Raw genomic sequence first — 20,852 nt, 5'->3', positions numbered from 1 at the left:
AACAATGAATCAAACAATCCTCTGCAGGTTTCACTCCCTGGAATAAGAGATGCTACTGATGTTCTTCCAAGGTTTTACAGGGAGTCTGGAGTTGATTGTCCAAACGCAATTCTTGTATTATTTCACTATACCTAGGAGTTGTGGATGGACATCATGCCCCTGACTCCTGTTTGCTCCACTTTACTTTTGTCAGTTATAAGACAGAAGAGTAACATCTTCATTGATTTAATATTGTGTAACTGTGTGTAAAGATGGGACTACATAGCAACACCTTTTCACATGTTTTCTTTTGTAACTACCAACAAATCTGGCCTGTCAATTTAATATCTGTTTTTTCCAATTCACTGAGTTTCCAGACCCTAGAAATAAACTTTTCAGTTCCTTAATCTGTTTCTTTAATTTCTCCAGAGTTGCAGCAAGGCAGCCAGTTTTTAAGCTTTTCGTCAAGTTCCAAAAGGCTAAAAATTGTTCTGTTTTTCCTCTTTTTCAGTGTATGTATGAACATATTATGAAACAAGTAAACTGACTTTGATTTTGATCAATGATGTTTGTGGTTGGTGAAGTGGAATGGAATGTATGTATGTACCAAATAAATACTGGATTTAAAGGACCATGATTTACTCATTTTAGTTATGTGAATAAATGAAAAAGCAGAGTTATATGTTTTGTTAAGATTCTGGGTTATTGCTGAAAAGTTACACAGAATTTAAATGACAATTCAATCTTCACAAAATGTTTGAGGAGACCCTTTCAAGGCGGGAAATCGGAACAAAACCAACAGATTTGTTGCATGTTCAGATACAACCAAAGCTGTAAACATGTGACACATTTAATTGCCATTTTCTAAACGTGAGTTTAAATGTTTAAGTGTTTTATGTTGAATATCATGATGCATCCTGTTAAAAAGTGATTCTATTATTTTCATAAAGACTTTCATGTGGAGAAAATAAAGTCTCTGATCTTGGTCTGTGCGTCTTTGTCATTAATCTTGTTTACAATTTCCAGATCCTAACTCAATTTGAAAACTTTTTTTAAATACCAGTCCGCAAAGCATCAGTGAGCTGATGGACACTCAGAAGAATTACATTACAAATAAATTGCACATGGCATTTATAGTGGGTTGTTTCTGTAGCTAGTGACACAAGAAAGAGAGTGAGAAAAATTGCAGATTTACTTGATCATCCCTGAATTATTAAAGCAATCTGTGCTCAACCTGCCCCAAGCCCAAAGAGCCAGAACTCCATCCATCCAGCCATTTTCTACCACTTTATCCTCCACATGAGGGGGGATGAGCCAAAACTCAGTTTCTTGTAAATCACATGATTTGTGGGAATCCAGCTGACTGGCGATAACCAATGAGAGAATGGTTAAACATTGTGAAATAATAACAAACAATGTTCACGCTTCAAGCCAAGAAGCACTTCAAAATTGACTTAGATATAAAATCATTACAAAAAGCATTACAGACACACAGCATTAAAAAAGTAGTTCATGAAACATAATTCAAAACATGAAAACACACAAGAATAAAAAGTGAATTAAAAGAATAAAAACTGTCACCACACTACTGGGTATTAAAAGACATTCTGAATAAATATGTTTTAAGTTTGGATTTAAAGATTCACATTTTCTTCTATACATGTAAATGTGTGCAAACTGGTGCTCATACACAGCATGATGATTTTTTTTATTTTTATTTTTTCAGATTATGTTTTGCCCTTTGGCACATGCTAATGTGCCAAACACACATTAATGAGGAATGAGGAACGTTTGATATTTCTTCATTTTGTCAGAAGGGAAATAAAAGAGGGAGGGGGGCGGGTGGACTAACTAAAGCATCCACTGATTGAGAAATAGAGGGATAAACATTACACAAAACCTCAGTTGATGTGAATCCTGTGTCAGAGCAATAGAAGCTGCACAATGGATTGTCACATCGTTTCACTGCTGCTCCTCGCCTTGACTGTGGAAACAGGGGGCTCAACAGAAAACAGGTAAATCTAGGAATAGCCTTTCAAATCTATATTGTAATATAATATCAAGTTATTTGGGAATAAGATTTTCCTTTGTGTACAGATTCCTCATTTCAGCTCCACATGTGTTTCATGTGGGAGTTGGTGAGAAAGTGTTTGTCCAGATGGGAAAACAGCATCATAACACACCTGTAATTCTCTACCTGGAGCATGAAAGCACTGGCACTGTTGTGTCTTCAAAGGAAATGGTCTCCTGTACAGAAAAGAAGGACGTCGTAACAGTTGAGCTCAAGGTAAGAAAATGTTGTCACTCATGCACAAAGCAGACAAATATGAAGTGAAATGTCACTGCGCTGGACTTTGCAGCGCAAAGATCAGAACAAAGGTTTTTAAATGCATGTTCTCCCCATGTGTGTTTGGGTTCCCTCTGGATTCTAAGTGTGTAAGTGAATGGTTGTTTTTCTTAGTCTGCTATGGACTGGAGACCTGCACAGGGTGTACCCCGCCTTTTCAAGTCATTTGGGATCAGCACCCATGACCCTCATGTAGAAGACAAAGTGGTAGACAATGCATGGATGTTATTGACCCAAACTAATAATTTGCATCTTTACAGATAAACAGTGCAATTATGTCAAGGTTACCGCCTCCAAAATATCCCCCTTCTTACCTTCTGGTCGTGGCAGAAAGCAGGACCTTCAATAAGAGAAAATTTATAAAGGTCCTGGTATCAAAGCACAGGGGCTACATCTTCATTCAGACCAACCAGCCAGCCTACAACCCAACAGAGAAAGGTACATTTGAAAGAAATGTGAATAAAGGTAAAACGGTGTGAAATAATTCTGCATCTGATTTAGGAAAGCTTGTTTTTAAATCTCTTCTAGTGCATTACCGGATTTTTACCCTTGACCATATGCTCAGGCCTCATGGGGACACACTCCACACATCAGTGCTTGTGAGTAAATATCTCCTTAAGGTGTAAAGAGGAATTTAAAGGATCTACAAAAGGTTCATGCTTTGATTATTGTATGACAGAATGCAGCTGGAAATAGGATACAGAAATCCATCACGAGTGCAAAGGACGGAATAATAAAAGGCACATTCCCCATACCTGATGTTTCTGAGTATGTGACAACACATTTACATGAAGCTTGACTCACACCAACAAGCAACTCTCACATTATAACAAGTGTCTATTTTGTGTTAGAATGGGCACATGGACGATTTCAGCTCACTTTGAAGGTGACAACGCAAACGCCGTGTCTCGAGAGTTCAAAGTCCAAAGATTTGGTAAGCTGCAGATTTGATTGGTTTTCTTTTTTTAAACAAACAAACTAACAGAACAGTTGTGATGTTCCATAAAAAAATATTTTTTTTGCACTCTAGTTTTGCCAAGTTTTGGAGTTGACATCAAACTGGAGCAGAACTACATTTTGTTGAGTGCCAAACATGTTGTCTTCACCATATCAGCCATGTGAGTGTTGTTTCTATTTCCATCAAATCTGCTCAATTTTGAGCTATTACGCTGTAAAGTTGAAAAGGTTAAAAAAAGGTTATAGCAATATTTACAGCCCAGTGAGGAATGGTTTAGTTCGCCAGCTCTTTAGAGTTGAATGGAGAAGAAGGCTGTTGTTGTTGTTGTTGTTGCTGTTGGTTACATACTAAGCTAACAAGGGCTAAAAAAGAACAAACATAAACATAAACCTCTGCAAAAGTGACATCTGTTAAATCATATAAAATATATATATATATATTATTGTCACATGCTAATATTTCATTTTCTTCCAATAGATATACACATGGTGAAAAAGTCAAAGGGGCTTATTACTGCAAATTTGGAGTGGGACTAAAACCTGAAAGTCGTAATCAAAAAACTATACCTGTCTTCGTCAAAGGACTGGAACTGACCGGTTCAGTGAGTAAACACCTATTTCAAAGTTTGAAACCAGATAAACTGGTGACATTTATGCCTATCTCTGAACCTCATGACTTGACATGCAACATTTTATTCTCACTTTTCATTTGCAGGTCCAGAATGGAGAAGCAACAGTTTCTCTGCCCATAGCAAAGATAAACGATCAACTCCAGAAAGAAAAGAACCTGACACTTGCTGGTTTACAGGAGAGGGGAGCACAAGTCTATCTGGCAGTATTTGTCACCGACATAGAAAGTAAAGGACACAGAGTCACTCAGCAAACCACTGGTTATGAGTAAAATAAAGAACAAATAGTTGTACTTAATATTAATGACTATTTAAAAGACCAGTGTGTTACATTTAGAAAGGTAGAAAGGAATTTAAATTACTACCAATAAGTTTTTACAAGTGTGTAATTGCTTTCACAGCCTTAGAATTAGCCTTTTACATAAATGTTACGGCGTCTGTTCTGTTCAGTGATTTGGAATTCAAATTTTAGGTTGATAATCCGTCATGATACTACAAATTAAAATTATTCAGGGCAATACTGTTTTTGATTAATAGTTCACAAAAAAAAAAAACATATTTATGATACAAAATGAATCTGTAAATGACATCAAAAAATGAAATCGATAATATAGAAATGTAGACATTACATTTATTATGGGACACATTAAATATATTACTAATATTATAAAAGAAAATATTAATTAATATAGTGTATATAAGTGTGGGGCCACAGGAAATTGAGCGTGGGGCCGCAAGTGAACCACACGCTGGACCGTATGTTTTTGTTATTGAATATATTTATGGCATAGAGATAATTCATCAAATTAATCTGGTGTTTCGTAGCATGTGCACTGTAAACTGTAAAGTCGTGTAATACGATAAATTGTATGTTAAGACATCGGTTGCACATGTACACCAACCCATTGTATACTTTAAGGGTGCTTATACTTTAGAATGTATACTGTTAATCCTAACAGTTAATATTATAAAATCATAAAGTGATTTTTACTGGTTGATGTTATCATGGTAGGAATAATAATTAGTAAAAATTATATGTATATATATATATACATATACATATATATATATACATATAATTTTTTATTATTTAAGTAGTATTATTTTATTATTTAAGTTTTATTAGGTGACAGATATTTCTGTGCTTTATTTGGTCCAGGTGGTGAAATGCAAGAGGCAGAAGATCATCTTCCTGTCCTCTCCCACAAATACACCATGGATCTGTCTCGCACTCGCTCTTACTTACCACCTGGGTTCCCACTAGATGTGGTGGTATGCATGAACCTAAAAAAAACCCAGATACACAGCTAACTGTAACACTGAGTTTTTAATGATGTCTCAAATGTCTTGTTTTCATTACAGGTGATCATGCGTCACCCAGACGGCTCTCCAGCAAGTGGTGTGCCAGTGAGGACTGTCATACAAGGATCTTCTGGGCAAGGCATTACTGACCAGGAGGGGGCAATGTTTCATACCTTTAATATTGACTCTACAACTCCTCTCACCGTTGAAGTTGGTAGCCCTAAAAAACATCTTCTCAGTTCTTTTTTTTGTTATTGTGCAGTTTTAACTGTTTCCACCTCTGGCTCCATAGGTGACGGCAGATGACCTGCAACAGAAGAAAACAATTGGACGCACATCATCTTCAAGTGCCAGCTACCTTTACATCAGTTTTACCCCCAGAATGTACTCTGTGGGAGATTTTCTTTCAGTGACATACAGCACCCTGAATGGTCAGACAAATAGGTTTATTTACTACATGGTGAGCTGAATCAAATGCAGCTTGATGCATCCAGAGAAGGAAGAGCAGCACTTTGTCACGATTAAACTGTTTGGTTTGTTTCTCTTGCAGGTCCTGAGCCGTGGGATCCTGATAAAAAGTGGACGTCTCCCTTTTGGCAGTTCAGTTAAAGACAACTTACTGATTACACATGATATGGTTCCATCCTTCCGTCTAATTGGCTACTTCTACAATGAGCCCGGTGACGTCATTTCTGACTCAGTGTGGGTGGATGTCAGGGATGAATGTGAGATAAAGGTCAAGGTGAGTAAACAGAGCCGATACGAGCACACTCTAGGCAGAGACAGTGGACAAACAGAACTTTACCTCCCCTGTCACTGTTGATTTGAACAAATGCTTAAGACACAGGCATATATATATATATATATATATAGACACATATACAGAGGTGGAAAGAGTACTGAAATACAGTATTCTTCTCAAGTAAAATGACCATTATTTTTGATTCACTTTTACTTAAGAACAAGTTAAAGTACTGGTCTAAAAAACATGTGCTCAAGTTAAAGTAAAAAAGTAGCTTGGGGTTCTTTCCTGTGCTCTGTGCCCTTTGTTCCTGTGTGAAAATGACACATGAATTGTTTTTAATTAAAGGCAAACCTTTACAAATTAAAGTGCTGCCAAAATAAAATATGCAAACACATTTTAAATTTTAAATTTTAAATCAAGTTCTCCTGTCCTCATCATTCATTCACCTGTCCTCATCGTTCACCTGTCCACAAGTACAAAAAACCTACTCAATTACAGTAACGCGAGTAAATGTAATCTATTACCTTCCACCTCTGCACATATATATATATATATACGTATGTGTGTGTATATGTATATAAAGTACATATATATATATAACCATATATATGTATATATATATATATATATACACATATGTATGTATGTACACTGTATAACCACCATAAAATGAACACATCTGTGTTTACATCTGTATCAGTGTTTTGTTCGGGCTTGTGAATAGTATTTATAAATAGTATTTAGTAAATCTCTGTAATACACCTATTTCAATATCAGGTAGAACAAAAAGGGCCTTTTGAACCTGGAAAACAATCAGTGCTAGACATTGATTTACATGGTCAGAAAGCCAAAGTGGCTCTGCTTGCTGTGGATAAAGCCTTCTACGCTCTCAATACTGACAATAGACTGACAGCCAAACAGGTACGACTCGCATATTCTCTATTAATACACTCAATATCCCAATAGATGAAGTACAAGCTTTTGCTTCCTTTTTCAGGTGTTTTCTGCCATGCAGTCATATGATCTTGGCTGCTCATACGGTGGAGGAAGGGACTCAGTATCTGGACTAAAAGATGCAGGCCTATCGTTTGTAACTCATTCGCAGTCAGGGTGGAAACATGGTGTGACCAAAACAAGTTTTTATCACTTAAATTCTTCTAAACTTCTTTTTTTTCTGACCTTGTTTGTCAATAATTTTAATTTCTATAAAATATTGATTATATTGAAGTGTGGTCATCCCTTAATACCATTCTGCATGTATTTTTTGTTAATAATTGAATGAATGACTTCTGAATTACAGTTTAAATTGTGCGATACTACATTTTGAAGATTAAAAAGTTATAATAAAATAGTAAATTAACTCACATGTACTTAAATACAATATGAAATGTATGTACCCACTGCAATGGAGCAAAAATGTCCTTGAAATGTGATTGAAATGTTGTGCGTATTTTCTAGATTCTCACTGTGACTCACAATCCTCACGAAAAAAACGCTCTGTGGACCTCAACCAGGAAATGATGACCTTCAGTAAGACAATATTCTTGTATTACAACGTTGGTCTGTGGAAAAGGAAAGATATTAACTTGTGCATTTTTCTTTTTTCACTTTTTCACTCAGAATCTAACTTTTCCAAATTGGAACATGAGTGTTGTGATCATGGGTTTTCTCTCATACCTATGACACTAACATGTCAGCAAAGAGCAAAGCGCATGTCTCTGGTGAAACGCAATCAAGCTTGTGCGGACATCTTTTTGAAATGCTGCCTGGAAGCACAGCGTCTGATGCAGAAAAAAATACAAGAGGAGGCAGAGAAAGGACTTGGCCGGAGTGAGAGACAATTTGACCAATTAAATTAAATAACTATAGTGAGATTACTACAGAATTTAGAAACAAACATACCATTTTCTCTCTTTTTTAAGCGGCAAGTGTTGAAGACATCGAAGAGTTCTTCTTGGACCCTGCCAGTCAGTACATTCGACGAATTTTTCCTCCCAGCTTTGCATTCAACGAAATTGAAGTAAATGGTAAACAAAGGTAAACAAATCAGTAATATTTTCTTTTCCACTGAAATATGGTGACCACAGACATTGAAATCTGGCTAAATGCCTGTAGTGTACAGAGAGCGTCAGTATGATTTGTTCTGCTGTTTAACCCTTTGAACACAGAGCATTTTGGCTGCTTTTTTCCATTACGTTTAAAGTACAGTATATTCTGTACAGAGGCTACAAGAAAGTGCAATATAGAGTGTCTTAGATCCTTTTTTTCAGCACGACCTTGGCAATCTGATGAAAAATACATTTCATTTTCACCAACTATATAAACACGCCTGAGCAAAAATTACTAAAATGTTTTTAAATCAGATTGAATTTATGAAATTTGGAAATAGTTCAAAGTCTATTTGTGACTTCTGCACAATTATTTCTACTTCATATAACTACTAAAAATGCAATATAAAATGAATCATACATAGACTCAACAATGCATTTTTTAAAGCCTGAATGTGACCTATAAACACCCCCCTCCCCGCTTGCCGCGTGAGCACTAACAGTTAAATAATATATTCTCTCTGGCATGATAACTGTTGTAGGTATAGTTTGGCTCTTCCTGATTCCATCACCACGTGGGAACTTCAAATCATCACATTATCTGCTGCCACTGGTAATAACCAGCGGGCTTCAAAAAATTTACAAAATGCACATTAGATATTTGTTTAGATATAACTGCAACTCATTATACTCCCTCATGTGTTACTCAGGTTTCTGTGTCGTCAAACCGACTGAGATCAAAGCCGTGAAGAGGACATTTGTGTCTCTGAGACTGCCCTACTCAGTGAAAAAATACGAGCAAATGTTCATTTCTCCTGTTATCTACAACTACGGCCGAGACGACCTAGAGGTAACTATGTCCTAATGCTGAGACGCCTGTTACATGATCTTGATCATTTTCTCTGTGTGAACACCTGCATTTTTTACAGTTGGCAGTTCATATGGAGCAAACTGAAGGGCTTTGCTCCCCTGGCTCAGCCACCACCGCAGCCTTTGTTAACATCACTGTGAAATCTGAGTCTTCACAGTTTGTCTCTTTCTCTGCCGCCCCCATGGTGTCCGGGCAAATACCCATCAAAATACGTCTCTATGACATAATTAATGAGGTGGGAATAGATGCGATTGAGAAGAGTTTGAATGTGCTGGTAAGTGACCAAGAAATGATTTTATCTCTGCAAAATTGGCATTTTACTGGCGAGGCCTACAGGACAAAACACATATGGTGACATGTTTTTTGCTTGTTGTAGACAGAAGGATTAGAACAGAGAGAATGCGAAACCATAGTGATTAAATTAGATGGTAAGTTGTTGCATATTTGACATCATTTTTGTTCTCCAATATACTGTATAAGGGTTTGATTTAAACAATTTATTTCTCTCTGTCATAATAGGGAAGAGTGTAAGGACCATACGTATTGATGGAGGTTTTCCAGATGAAACAATCCCCAACTCCGGGTCCAATATTTTCATTTCAGCAGAAGGTATTGTGTCTTCTGTTAGACAAAGACAGACAATTCACAAATCCTTTTCAAGGACAGTGTCTTACATTTTCAACGTTGTCACCTGTTCTCACAGAGAATGAATTTCACTCACAAGCGAAGAACCTTCTTTCTCCGGAGAAGGTGGCTAAACTGATCGTGCTGCCTACAGGATGTTTGGAGCAGACAATGACAGGGCTTGCTCCCACAGCTTCAGCCCTCCGTTACCTTGATCTAAGCGAGCAGTGGTTTAACCTTCCTCCTGGTAAAAGAGATGAGACTCTGGAAAACGTTATGCAAGGTATGAACAAATTCAGTTAAAAACATCAACAATTTGGGGGCATTAGTTGTGATTACCTTAAAAGCTGATAAGTAAATTCAAAATATCAGTTTTAGCACATTCCAAATATGCTTTTAGACCCCACTGAATCTATATGCCAGCTACCAAAAGGCAAGATATTCAAGTACAGAGAGGTGGTTACAAGTTGTAAATTTCATGAATTCGAGGAAACAAAGCAGTAAGGTAAATATGTTTCAGCTTCCAGGTCACTCCATAGAGCAGGGGTCGGGAACCTTTTTGACTCAGAGAGCCATGAAAGCAAAATATTTGCAAATTTATTTCAGTGAGAGCCATATAATATATTTTAAGACTGAATTTAACTAAATGTGAGTATAATAAGCCTCTGAATTTATTCTTTTAAATAATGTTGTTATAATACTCACCATTAATGCGACTTCTGGTTCTTGTGGACCCTTTTATTGGCAGAACAGCAAGACTTTCTTCGCGCAGTGTGTCACCAGCAGCATATCTTGCAATCACACTGAACTGCGACAAATGACTTACGTCTGTTGACTCATCCAAAGCCAGGGAATAGAACGGTGCTGCATTTATGTCATTCACTTGCGTTTCCTCCACTTCTAAAATCGATGGATGGATTAAAACAAGTGATAATATTTTATGTTTTATCTGAAAAGCCGAAATCTGCGAGCCAGATGAAATCATCAAAAGAGCCACACCTGGCTCGCGAGCCATAGGTTCCCTACCCCTGCCATAGAGCATAAATGGCAAATCTGTACTAGCTTTTAACTTCATTATCTTATTTCACATATTTATGTAGTAATGAATGTTGCACCCACACTAACAAGGCTAAATATGTTATTTTGTTTTAAACTAACGTTTTTTTTGTCAGGTATTACGAGGATTTTATCCTACAAAAAAGCCGATGGATCTTATCGAGCATTTAGTTCAGTGCCATCTAGTAATTGGTGAGTTTGTTTCATGTTACTTGTGCCTGTGTTAAAGCTTATTATTCAAGGTCAAAGTAAAAGTTATTAAAGTCTTTGTTAGGCATTGAAAATGATTCTGGTATTCAGAAGGAGTGAATATGAATTCGAAGGAGTGATATAAACAGGAAATCACTCATTACTGTTACTTTAAAGGTGGTAGAAGATGATTGAGTGAGTGAGTGAGTAAATTGACTGTATTTAGTGTCCCATTTTTATTCATTTTCATTTTTATGCTCAACAAGTTCCTGTCCATAACATCCAAGTTGACTTTCTCAGGACCCTCATTTCAAACTCTTCATTTGGCCTTAGACGTTTGGTAAAAATGTGCTTTTGTCGTGTGACTGTAACAGGATTTTAATATTTCTAATGAATTCACACCAATTCACATCATAATCACATCTCATAAGACAAATCTAATTTATCAATTTCCAGAATGTCATACTTTAAATCAGCCGTCTTCCCTCCATGCATAGCTTTGACTCTGCTCCTCTATGGTCTTCCTCTTGTCCATATAGGGTGACTGCCCTTGTTGTAAAAGTTATGTCCTTGGTGGCTCAGCGTCAGAGAGGAGGTTTGGGAGAGCAGGGCCTGAAAACGACTTTACCACTAGATGATATTTCGCTCTCTGTCAGATACTTGCTCTCAGCACAGCAGACAGATGGGTCATTCATTGACCCACATCCTGTGTTGCACAGAGGCGTCCTGGTAAGTACAGTGTATGTGTTCATGTCCAAACATATACAGTATAGTGTATGAAAGACATGGCAGCAAAATGAGCAACACTGTTTTGAATGCATTATTGTCCCTGTGTGTTTGACGTAGATCGGCAAAGACCAGGTGGCATCCATGACGGCTTTCATAACTGTTTCTCTACAATGGTCACTTGACTTCCTGCCAGAAGATACAGAGATTGCTGTGGTAAGATCACGTAAGACTGAATGTCCCGTGTGTTACGGCATTAAGACCTACATATTTCTACGTACGTACGTATTTAATGACAATGGTGATGCCCAACTAGCATCATCAGGAAGTCTAATTTCAAAGGTTTTATCACTAAAGCAGGATAAATAAAAGGTGTGCCTGTTAAACATCAGTGAGCATTTGGTCCATAGCACTTCTACGAACACTGATCTGCTACTATGACTTCCTGTTATAATTAGTATTAGCAGTATAGTTTTTAGTATGGTTCAACTGACTGCCTCCCTTTATGCAACTTTCTACCAGAAAGCAAGCATTTCAAGATCAACATCATATCTCATGTTACATCTGGAGAAGCTTCAGCATCCGTATGCTATTGCCACCACAGCCTACTGCCTCGCAGTGTGCCTGGAGGAGGGATCAAATATCACACGGGCCTGGACAAAACTTCAAGCACTGGCTATGGAAGGCATGTCTAATCTAATCTGGTATTATTAGAATCCTTTATGGTATATGCACTGTATGTAACTTCATCTTACACAATGGATTTTTTTGGACTTTTAAATGTGAGTAAATGCCCACTACATTAAAACCGTTGTCAAAGAGGTCCCACATGCTGATGAAGCCAATCAGCTTATACATTTCTCTATGTTCCTTAGTATAGTAGTTGTGTGTTTTTCCGCGTCACCTGGTGACACATCAGCACTGCACACTGAGTGATGTGTTGTACGCCACGACTGATGGAAAGAAGGCGGAAGCATCACAGCTGTGCTAGTAAAGCGGTACGGCAGTGAACCTTTCAGAAAGCTCACCTGAGGAGTGGAGAAAGTCTAATGTTACTGTCCACCTTGTTTTGGCAAATCCAGAACATTAACTGCCTGAAAGAAATGTGTTTCACTCACATGATACATATGTCTGTTTCTTTTTCACCAGGGAAGGATGGCTGTTATCTGTGGACAACAGATAAGAGCCCACCGAATCAAGGGAAGGCTGACAGCATCACTATAGAAACAACAGCCTATGCCCTTCTAACTGCAGTGGCACTTCAACATAGAGAATGGGCAGACAAAGCAGCCTGCTGGTTAATCACCCAAGAAAACTATTTTGGAGGCTACGCCTCCTCACAGGTGATCTGTAGACATAGGCATCATGAAGAATCATCCAAGATAGTGGTTCTCAAACGTTTTACACGAGTACTCGCTGGGAAAATAGTGATCCCTTGAAGTAACATCATTATCGCCACACGTTGATCTTATTGGGACTCTTCATTCCCAATAAGATCATTTACTCTCTCATCATCCTCCTCTTCCTCACACATACTTCCCACACTGGTATAGTGACATTAGATGAAGATGGAGTCCTACGCCCTCTAATCAAAATTCATCAGCTCCACTCCGATCACATACCCTGGTAGATACAATAGACTTTCTCCAAGTACCACCAGAGGAAGCTCGCGTACTGCTGGTGGTACACATACCACAGTTTGAGAACCATGGATCTAACTGTCAGCATGTAAATATTATATACTATATTATCAGTGTTTTCTTACCATGTCCAGGACACCCTCATGGCACTGGAAGCCCTCGCTGAGTATGAGCTGAAGAGGCCTGTTGATCCCGCATCAACTGTAATTGCAGACTTCACTGTACCACATAAGAGTGACATTGTGAAGCTTGTCCTGGAAAATAAGAAGAGGGTGGAGACAAGCCTGAAGGTATCAAAGAACATAGTACACTTACATACACTAGCAAATATTTGCACGTTTTTTTTTGTTGTTTTTTTTTTATCTTATCCTGAAATGACTTCTTTTGTCTTGTGTCGAATGTCCCAGAAATTTTTAGGGAGTCAGATTAACATGCAGTTGTCAGGGAAAGGAAAAGTCAAAGTAAAAGTAAGTTTTACTCATTTTTTGTACGTTAATGTGAAGCGAAAAAAAATGTACGATTTACAGAAAATCACAAATCTCCTTGACAGATTGTAAAGGCTTACAATCTTCTGGGACCCAAGGATGACTGTACCAAGCTGTCTATCCGTGTCACAGTGACGGGCAAAGTAAAATACACTTGTGAGTTTTTGTCACTGATGTCAAATCACAACGAAAGATATTGCTGAAAAAAAGCTACATGGTTACATTAACACATGTCCTCATAGCTAAGGTTATAGAAACCTATGAATACTACGATGACTACGATACCAATATGGGAAAGGATCCAATCCCAGGCACAGAGGAATCTGACAGTCATGACCGAAAAAGGAGAGACGTCGATAACAACCTGAGTTCAGTCCAAACTGTCACTTACAGAGTCTGTGTCAGGTCAGTTCAGTGACATTCTTTTTGTTTACAGGTATTGTGGGAGATCATTTTCTCCTCCCCCATGCATGTACACTTCTTTGTGCACTAATCATGCATGCTCAGAAGACAACGCCAGAGCTTATGCTAGCTCGCTAAACCCAACGAGACAGTTGCAGCAAAAGGTGCCAACAACAGGTGTTGGTTGCAAACGAAAGACGTTTTTTGGGGGAGCTCCTGCCAAGAAAAAGACTGATGCGGGGCGATCCAAGACGGAACATCGGTGCTGCGTTTGAATGGTGGTGACAACTGAAAACCCAGAACGGGCTGCATAGTGATACATGGTGGCTCTGTTTCTACTGGACCAGTAGTTTAACTTTATATCTTTGCGAATTTTGTAGAAGTATTTGTTGTTTTTCATCATCACGTTGAACAAGTATCCAAAAAAAACACAGAAAAGTACCGAAAGATACTGACGCTGCTCGTGAATCCGTGTTCGTTATGAGTTCCTGTGCTCTGGAGGCGGAGCTTCGGAGGAAAGTCTGAAGAAAGGGGCTTGGACCTTTGAATTCAAAATGTAGCCTGCTCGAACAGTTTTTCTTGTGAGACTCGTGAGAAAATGAACTTAACTGGAAGAAATCAAAAATTCTGACCCAAGTCTTCCTTTTGTGTGTGTGTGTGTGTGTGTGTGTGTGTGTAGTCACAGTATGAACTACAGTCTCACTGGCATGGCCATTGCTGACATCACACTACTCAGTGGGTTCGAAGTAGTAATTGCGGACCTGGACAAGGTTAGTTGCTCTCTACTGCCTCCTCATCACCTTGAACCTTTAGTGATGGGAGATATTTCGTATCATGTTTTATTTACTTTTTGCACCAATCCAGCTGCAACGTTTGACACATTTTAATGTGTTTCATGGACGTTAGGCACCTGCTAAGTGACTTGTACCATAACCGGTTCCAACAGCAAATCTGAATCTACCTTCTAACCCTGAGAGAATGAGAGACTGACGTCACTGACCAAACACTCAAGAGCAGTGATAGCTGTCACAGTCAGGAGCATAATATCTAGTTTAACGAAAGAATTTCACTGACAGCAGCTTTAAGTCATTTGTTAACCGAGATTATCCTATTTTTTGTTTTTAAAAACACAGCTCTTTTCTTTTGTTATAATTGCAAAAAGTTCATGAAAATGAATTTCTCCTACCAGCTAAAGCAGACACCTGAGCAATACATTGCCCATTATGAAGTCAACTATGGAAGGGTGCTGATCTATTTCAATGAGGTAAGAATAAAATCTATTTACACTCACAGATTTCACGTGTCCATTACCAACAGGATTCCTGGTTGTATAAAAGTGTAATAACAATAAAAGCAATTCTAAACGAGATTTTCTCACCAGCTCTTTGAATCAGAGGAATGTATTGATTTCGATGCTAAGCAGACAGTTCCCATTGGGCTTCTGCAGCCTGCTCCAGCTGTGTTCTATGACTATTATGAACCAAGTAAGCATTCTTTTCAGCACTTCATTGGAAGTGATTGGTGGGACAATGTTCAATTCAACAAGAAATCATGGGCTGTGTATTATTTTCGTTGCAGACCAAAAGTGTACTATCTTTTACTCTGCCCCCCAAAGAAGCAAGCTGGTCTCCAAACTGTGTTCAGGGGATGTTTGCCAGTGTGCAGAACGTAAGCCATCACTGACCAAAACACCCATGAGTGAATGTGCCTTTGAAATTAACCCTTAAAACTGCATTATGTTCATTTTTTTTAAATGAAGGACCATGTCATAAACCGAAAATGACATTCAAATCAGAAAGGAATGTAAGACTGACAAAGAATGATCGTTTGCAACATGCTTGCTTCTTCCCTGTGGTGGATTATGGTTAGTATTGCACAGAAGATAACATGGTATCAATTATTTGATTGTTGTTTGCATTATTTCATACTTTATACTGACTCTACACTCGTCTGAATGTTTAATTGTTTCCAGGATACATTGTCGAAGTGCTCAGTGTTTCAGTGAAGAGCAACTTTGAGATCTACAAGTCGAGAGTGATCGAGGTGCTTCGATCACGTACGTAAACTCTTACTCCCTTAACAGAGTTTATGACACTGACTTTTAAATACAAACCCATTTCCACAAAAGTCGGGACACTTTCTAAAAATGCTCAACAGCTTGTGGTTTGGATGTCGTTTTTCCTCTGTCTCCACTCGAGACAGATGGACTGCAGCCAGGCCGGTCAAACACACACAGCTTTGCTGTTATGTAGAATGAGACCTGCAGAAATACACATGGAGTTCCTGGAAATATCCTAATAGAAGCATGTGTCTCCATATTATAGTGGTACGTGCAGTGGGCACTGATGCTCCCCCATACCATCACACAGTCTGTTTTTTTGCAAACTTTGTTCATAACAAGCTGGATGGTCTTGTCAGTGTCTTTCAGTCTATTTCCAATAAATCCAGGCTGAGAGAAATCTGCAGTGTTGTAATGTAACAAAGTACAAATAGTAGTAGATAATTCACATATCTGTACTTTACTTTGTTATTTATATTTCTAGCGACTTTAACTCCATTACATTTCCTCTAACTATCTTTGTTACTCGTTAATACGAAATAGAATCAGAAGTAGAAGAGTTGGTAATGGTCTGTATTTATATAGAGCTTTTCTAGTCTTGATGAGCTGCTTTACACTATAGTTTTATAGCCATTCACACATCTTTCATACCCATTGAAATGCTGCAACATGAGGTTAAGTGTCTTGCTCAAGGACACAAATAGACTAGCAGAGCCAGGAATTAATCTCACAGCCTTTCAGTTGAAAGACAACTTGCCCTACCACTGAGCGACCATGGCTCAATCCTAACTCTAATACTTTTACTTCTAAAACGTAAGTGCATTTTATGTCAGAAAATTACTTTTGATACTTAAATACAGTCATATGTCATATACTTTAAGAAATAAAAAAAGTGACTTCAACTTCTACCAAAGTCATTTTCATGAAAGATAGTTTTTAGGTACTTCATACAAGACTGAAAATCAAATGCAAATTTTTGATTTTTGTAAAACAGTTTCAGGTTGCATTTCTTGATGCAGCGGGCGTGTTAAGCGACAGGGATTTTCCAAGGTACCTCCAAGCTCCAATGAGGTTTCCTCATTAAATACCACCGGATGGCTTGGCGTTCACACACATTCATCAGCACTTTCTGCCCTTGGCATTTACACACCGAGATTTCCTCTGGCTGAATCATTTCATAATATTATGTAATATAAGTGTAGATGGTGAAAGTAGAGCTATTGAGATTTAGATTGACTACACAAGCGGTTCCTTACTAAATGTGTTTCAGGCATCACATGCTGAAACTCATTTAAAGGTTTGTGTGATTGAACAAATTCAACAAAGTAGTAGTTTCATGGCATTTGGTTTATATTTGTAAGATAATTGGAAGACATGCATTCATTTAATAACTGTCATCTGTCTGTTAGATGGAGATCATCTTGTCAAAGGAAATTCTATTCGTGTGTTTGTGATGAGGCGTCAGTGCAAAGGGGAGTTGAATTTGGGGAGACAGTATCTCATCATGGGCAAAGATGGCTCCACAACTGACTCAACGGGAGCGTAAGTATAGTGTATCATAAACGTCTGACGCTGATTGATCCTCATTTTGCTCACTCTCCCTCTTTCCTATTGTAGAATGCAGTATCTGTTGGAATCAAACACCTGGATTGAACAAAAGCCAACAGATGAAGAGTGTAAAAAAACTATCCATCGCGTTGCCTGCAGGGGCTTCTTCACTTTCATCAGGGAGTACAAGGTGGATGGCTGCAGTCAGTGAAATACTCCCGTGAGATGCAGTGTCGGCGTGGTTTCTGATATTTGACTTCTTTGTTGCTTACAAACACTAGGTGTGGTGTACTTTCAATGCACTGAAACGTTTAAGCTCATTTAAATCTGACAGTAGGGAGACAGATTCAGTCTCTCTACCGCATTTGAAACTGTAACTGCTCTGGTTTTAATGTCTAATGTGTGATGAGCTTTCAAATAAAAACATTTTAATGCCGTCTAACAAGTGCATTTGTGTATTTTGCTGAAGGGGTTGTACGACTTGACGTGACGCTCAACGGTCAGAGAAAAAGAGCGGGTATCCACAAACTTATCCAAATAGTGGGATTCGGTTTGGTGTACTGGTGTTTATTTATTTGTATTTTTTTTTTTCTTCTACTGGCTGTAAAGGATGTGAGAGGGGACACTGTCTTCAACGCAGCCTCCCTCAAAGCCCCCCCCTTACTTAACATCTGCAATATGACGAACAGGGAGAGAGAGTGGATTTTGAGACTGGCTCACTTGCTCCCTGTGGATATCCACTGCAACAGGGTTGGGACCAATTACAAGGACCAAAGCTCGTCCTTAGAGAAAGTTGATGTGTTGCCCATCAAATGTGGTTTGACATGGGCTACAGGATTCTCACAATAATTGTAGTTTAAACTTGATAAATTGCTATGGTAGAGGGAGGTGGGAGAAAGCGGGGCAATGGGAGGAAGCAGTGCTGAAGGAGAGGGAGGGAGGAAGGAAGGGAGGTATGGGTGGAGAGGTGAGGAACAAGCAAAGGCTTATGTGCTTATATTATTCTAATCTCTGAGCCTGGCTCCAAAGTAAGCAACGTAGGAGTACTGACCATCACTTCAATCAAAGCCAAATCAATGGCAGCACTGTCTCAGCCTTTGCCATCAGATATTTCATTAAATTTGAATCAGTAAAGAGTAAATATATACACAGACGACATCAATGGTTTCTTATAAGTGAGCAGGCTGTTTTGGAACAATGTGTGTGTGCAACACAACGTCTCTAGTCTTCACAAAGATGGAGTGACAGGTTTCGTTGTTCAGGTAGATCTATTTGATTTTTTGTTTTTGTAAATACATATTTTCCAGCTGTACGTGCGCCCTTTTAAACACCAGATTATGCTTGAATGACAACTGTGAAATTGTATAAAATGCGTGTATGTCCAGGTGTATTTTCTTAGGTGTGCAGTTAGTTAATGGAGGTATGTCTTCAGCTATTTTTCCAAAGGCCAAGACAGGGTCAGCGCTTTGAAGGTGGTCTGTGGGGCATTTGAGGGAATGCAGAGCTGATGCTGGAGGTTGTCGCTCGATGCAGTCTCTGATGGAGTGGGACCACACACGCAGGAGTCCACACTACACTGACAGTTGCCCTTTTCTTTAAATAGTGACGAGGTGACTTCATTATTGTACGGTTACAGTTTAACCTCTCACACAATGTATAACATATATATATATAATTGTTGATACTGGGACACTGTTACACTACCATGGTTTATTTGGACACTTGAATCACTCAGAACCATGATGATATCATCATGCATTTGCCAAATAAATTAATATGAATAAAACAACAAGGCACTCTTTTTTTTAAAAAGACTAAAGACTTTAAATGTCATGGTACGATTACATTGAATCGTTTGATTAAAAAAATAATATGTACTGACAAAGGTTTTGACTCCCCGAAACACGTAAGTACATGTATTTTAAAAGGTCAAACATGACCATGCCATTACATTAAAAGCATTTTCAAAGTATGAGAAAGTAAAGAGTGCTTTGGAGCTTTCTTTGAATTTGTTTCTACATGTTCCATTTCCAAAGAGCACCTATTACTAACCTTATGCTGGTCCAGGAATCAGTTTTACCCAGAGAACAGACAGTCATTTTTAGTGGCCACTTTAATAACCTGGCAAAGCCTATTCTTGTTGGCAAGATACAAGTTTCCGTACCATGACACCAGAGAGTCCCAGCAAGCTCAATAAAACTGTACACAACAGAGTTGTTATTGTACGGGCTAGAGTTAGGGCTGGATGTAACAGTACATACAATAAAAGATTTATTTTTTTTTACAGACGCTATCTTTGTTTGACACTCAGCTTACATGTGATTTTCAATTTTGCTTATGTCACTGATGTCAGTATTGGGTTAAATGTATGTGCTTTGACTATTACTCAACAAAATGTACAGTATATCCAGTATATCACATGCACATACACTCGAGCAGTGCGATTTTGTCAACTCTGATGGTAGTAGTTTGACTGGTTTGCTCTGTCAAATTAGTGGTTTTCTTTTATGTTGGCTCTCTAAGCATCATGTATGTCTCTCTTTATCGCGACTCTCTTCTAATTACTTGTAAAGACAGGATCAACAATAATACATTTATGTAAATGTTTACTTATTTGAAAAACACTCTCATTCAAAGCAACTTTACAACGGAGGGACAGCTCTTACAGTAGGGGACCTTGTACTACATGGCTTGCTTGTCTTACAGTATCAGAACATGGTGTACTCACCAAGAGAAAATTGCTACCTCAGCATATTTGTAACTAAAATATCCAGTGAAACAAGATTTTCTGTGTGCAGGGCTCTCACATATGGAGAAAAACAAGAGTCAAAAGGGAAATATTAATGCAACGTATCATTCTCTATCAAGAATTCCAGACATTTTTAAAAAGAGCTAGTAGATAGACATTAGGGAGATTCATGCTCCAACACATGTATAGTTTTTACTGTTTCTCCTGTAATAGCTATCAATATTCTTGTTGTAGGGCAGTTGGCATCTATATATTCTTTTTCATTTGCCTCGTTTTCTCCTAACCTCCCTTTTTTCTTGCCTCTTCTCTTTTGCATTGAAAATATAGTGTTATCTATGTTATCAACGTAAATTTTCAACAAGTAACTGAATTGTGGAACCTCTTGGCTTAACAACGTCTTTGAAATTAGGAAAACGCCACTTATGTCCTGTTTTCACCAGCCCCTTGATGTACTTGTCTTCATGTGGTTTCCAAAAGGCTGGATGGTGGGTGGCCA

The 20,852-nt window shown here is 38.2% G+C and overlaps 1 protein-coding gene across 1 annotated transcript; it reads left to right on the top strand.

Annotated features, from left to right (window-relative positions):
• Positions 1-1,876: 1,876 nt before the first annotated feature.
• c4b (complement 4B (Chido blood group)) lies at positions 1,877-18,044 on the top strand. Its single transcript, XM_044034844.1, has 41 exons — positions 1,877-1,994; positions 2,077-2,266; positions 2,587-2,764; positions 2,855-2,925; positions 3,006-3,094; positions 3,178-3,260; positions 3,357-3,444; positions 3,762-3,885; positions 3,999-4,140; positions 5,072-5,184; positions 5,275-5,424; positions 5,507-5,674; positions 5,765-5,956; positions 6,737-6,880; positions 6,957-7,080; positions 7,418-7,489; positions 7,580-7,789; positions 7,882-7,996; positions 8,550-8,620; positions 8,718-8,857; positions 8,937-9,152; positions 9,255-9,306; positions 9,398-9,487; positions 9,582-9,785; positions 10,675-10,750; positions 11,287-11,476; positions 11,594-11,689; positions 11,996-12,158; positions 12,623-12,816; positions 13,248-13,403; positions 13,521-13,580; positions 13,664-13,754; positions 13,841-14,003; positions 14,680-14,770; positions 15,190-15,264; positions 15,382-15,484; positions 15,579-15,668; positions 15,760-15,864; positions 15,973-16,056; positions 17,469-17,601; positions 17,677-18,044. The coding sequence occupies exons 1-41, from the start codon at positions 1,924-1,926 to the stop codon at positions 17,816-17,818; spliced, it is 5,109 nt and encodes a 1,702-aa protein (XP_043890779.1). The 5' UTR covers positions 1,877-1,923; the 3' UTR covers positions 17,819-18,044.
• Positions 18,045-20,852: the final 2,808 nt, after the last annotated feature.

Source organism: Solea senegalensis, linkage group LG9 (assembly GCF_019176455.1).
Source record: "Solea senegalensis isolate Sse05_10M linkage group LG9, IFAPA_SoseM_1, whole genome shotgun sequence".
Lineage (NCBI taxonomy): Eukaryota > Metazoa > Chordata > Actinopteri > Pleuronectiformes > Soleidae > Solea > Solea senegalensis.
This window is presented reverse-complemented; position numbering and strand designations above follow the sequence as displayed.

What these genes read in the sequence shown, in the direction of transcription:
- c4b (XM_044034844.1), top strand. Translation starts at nt 1,924, where the DNA reads ATGGATTGTCACATCGTTTCACTGCTGCTCCTCGCCTTGACTGTGGAA. An exon ending in GCAGTCAGGGTGGAAACATG is followed by an intron (nt 7,081 to 7,417) that starts GTGTGACCAAAA and finishes CGTATTTTCTAG; the next exon opens with ATTCTCACTGTGACTCACAA. An exon ending in GAGGCTACGCCTCCTCACAG is followed by an intron (nt 12,817 to 13,247) that starts GTGATCTGTAGA and finishes TACCATGTCCAG; the next exon opens with GACACCCTCATGGCACTGGA.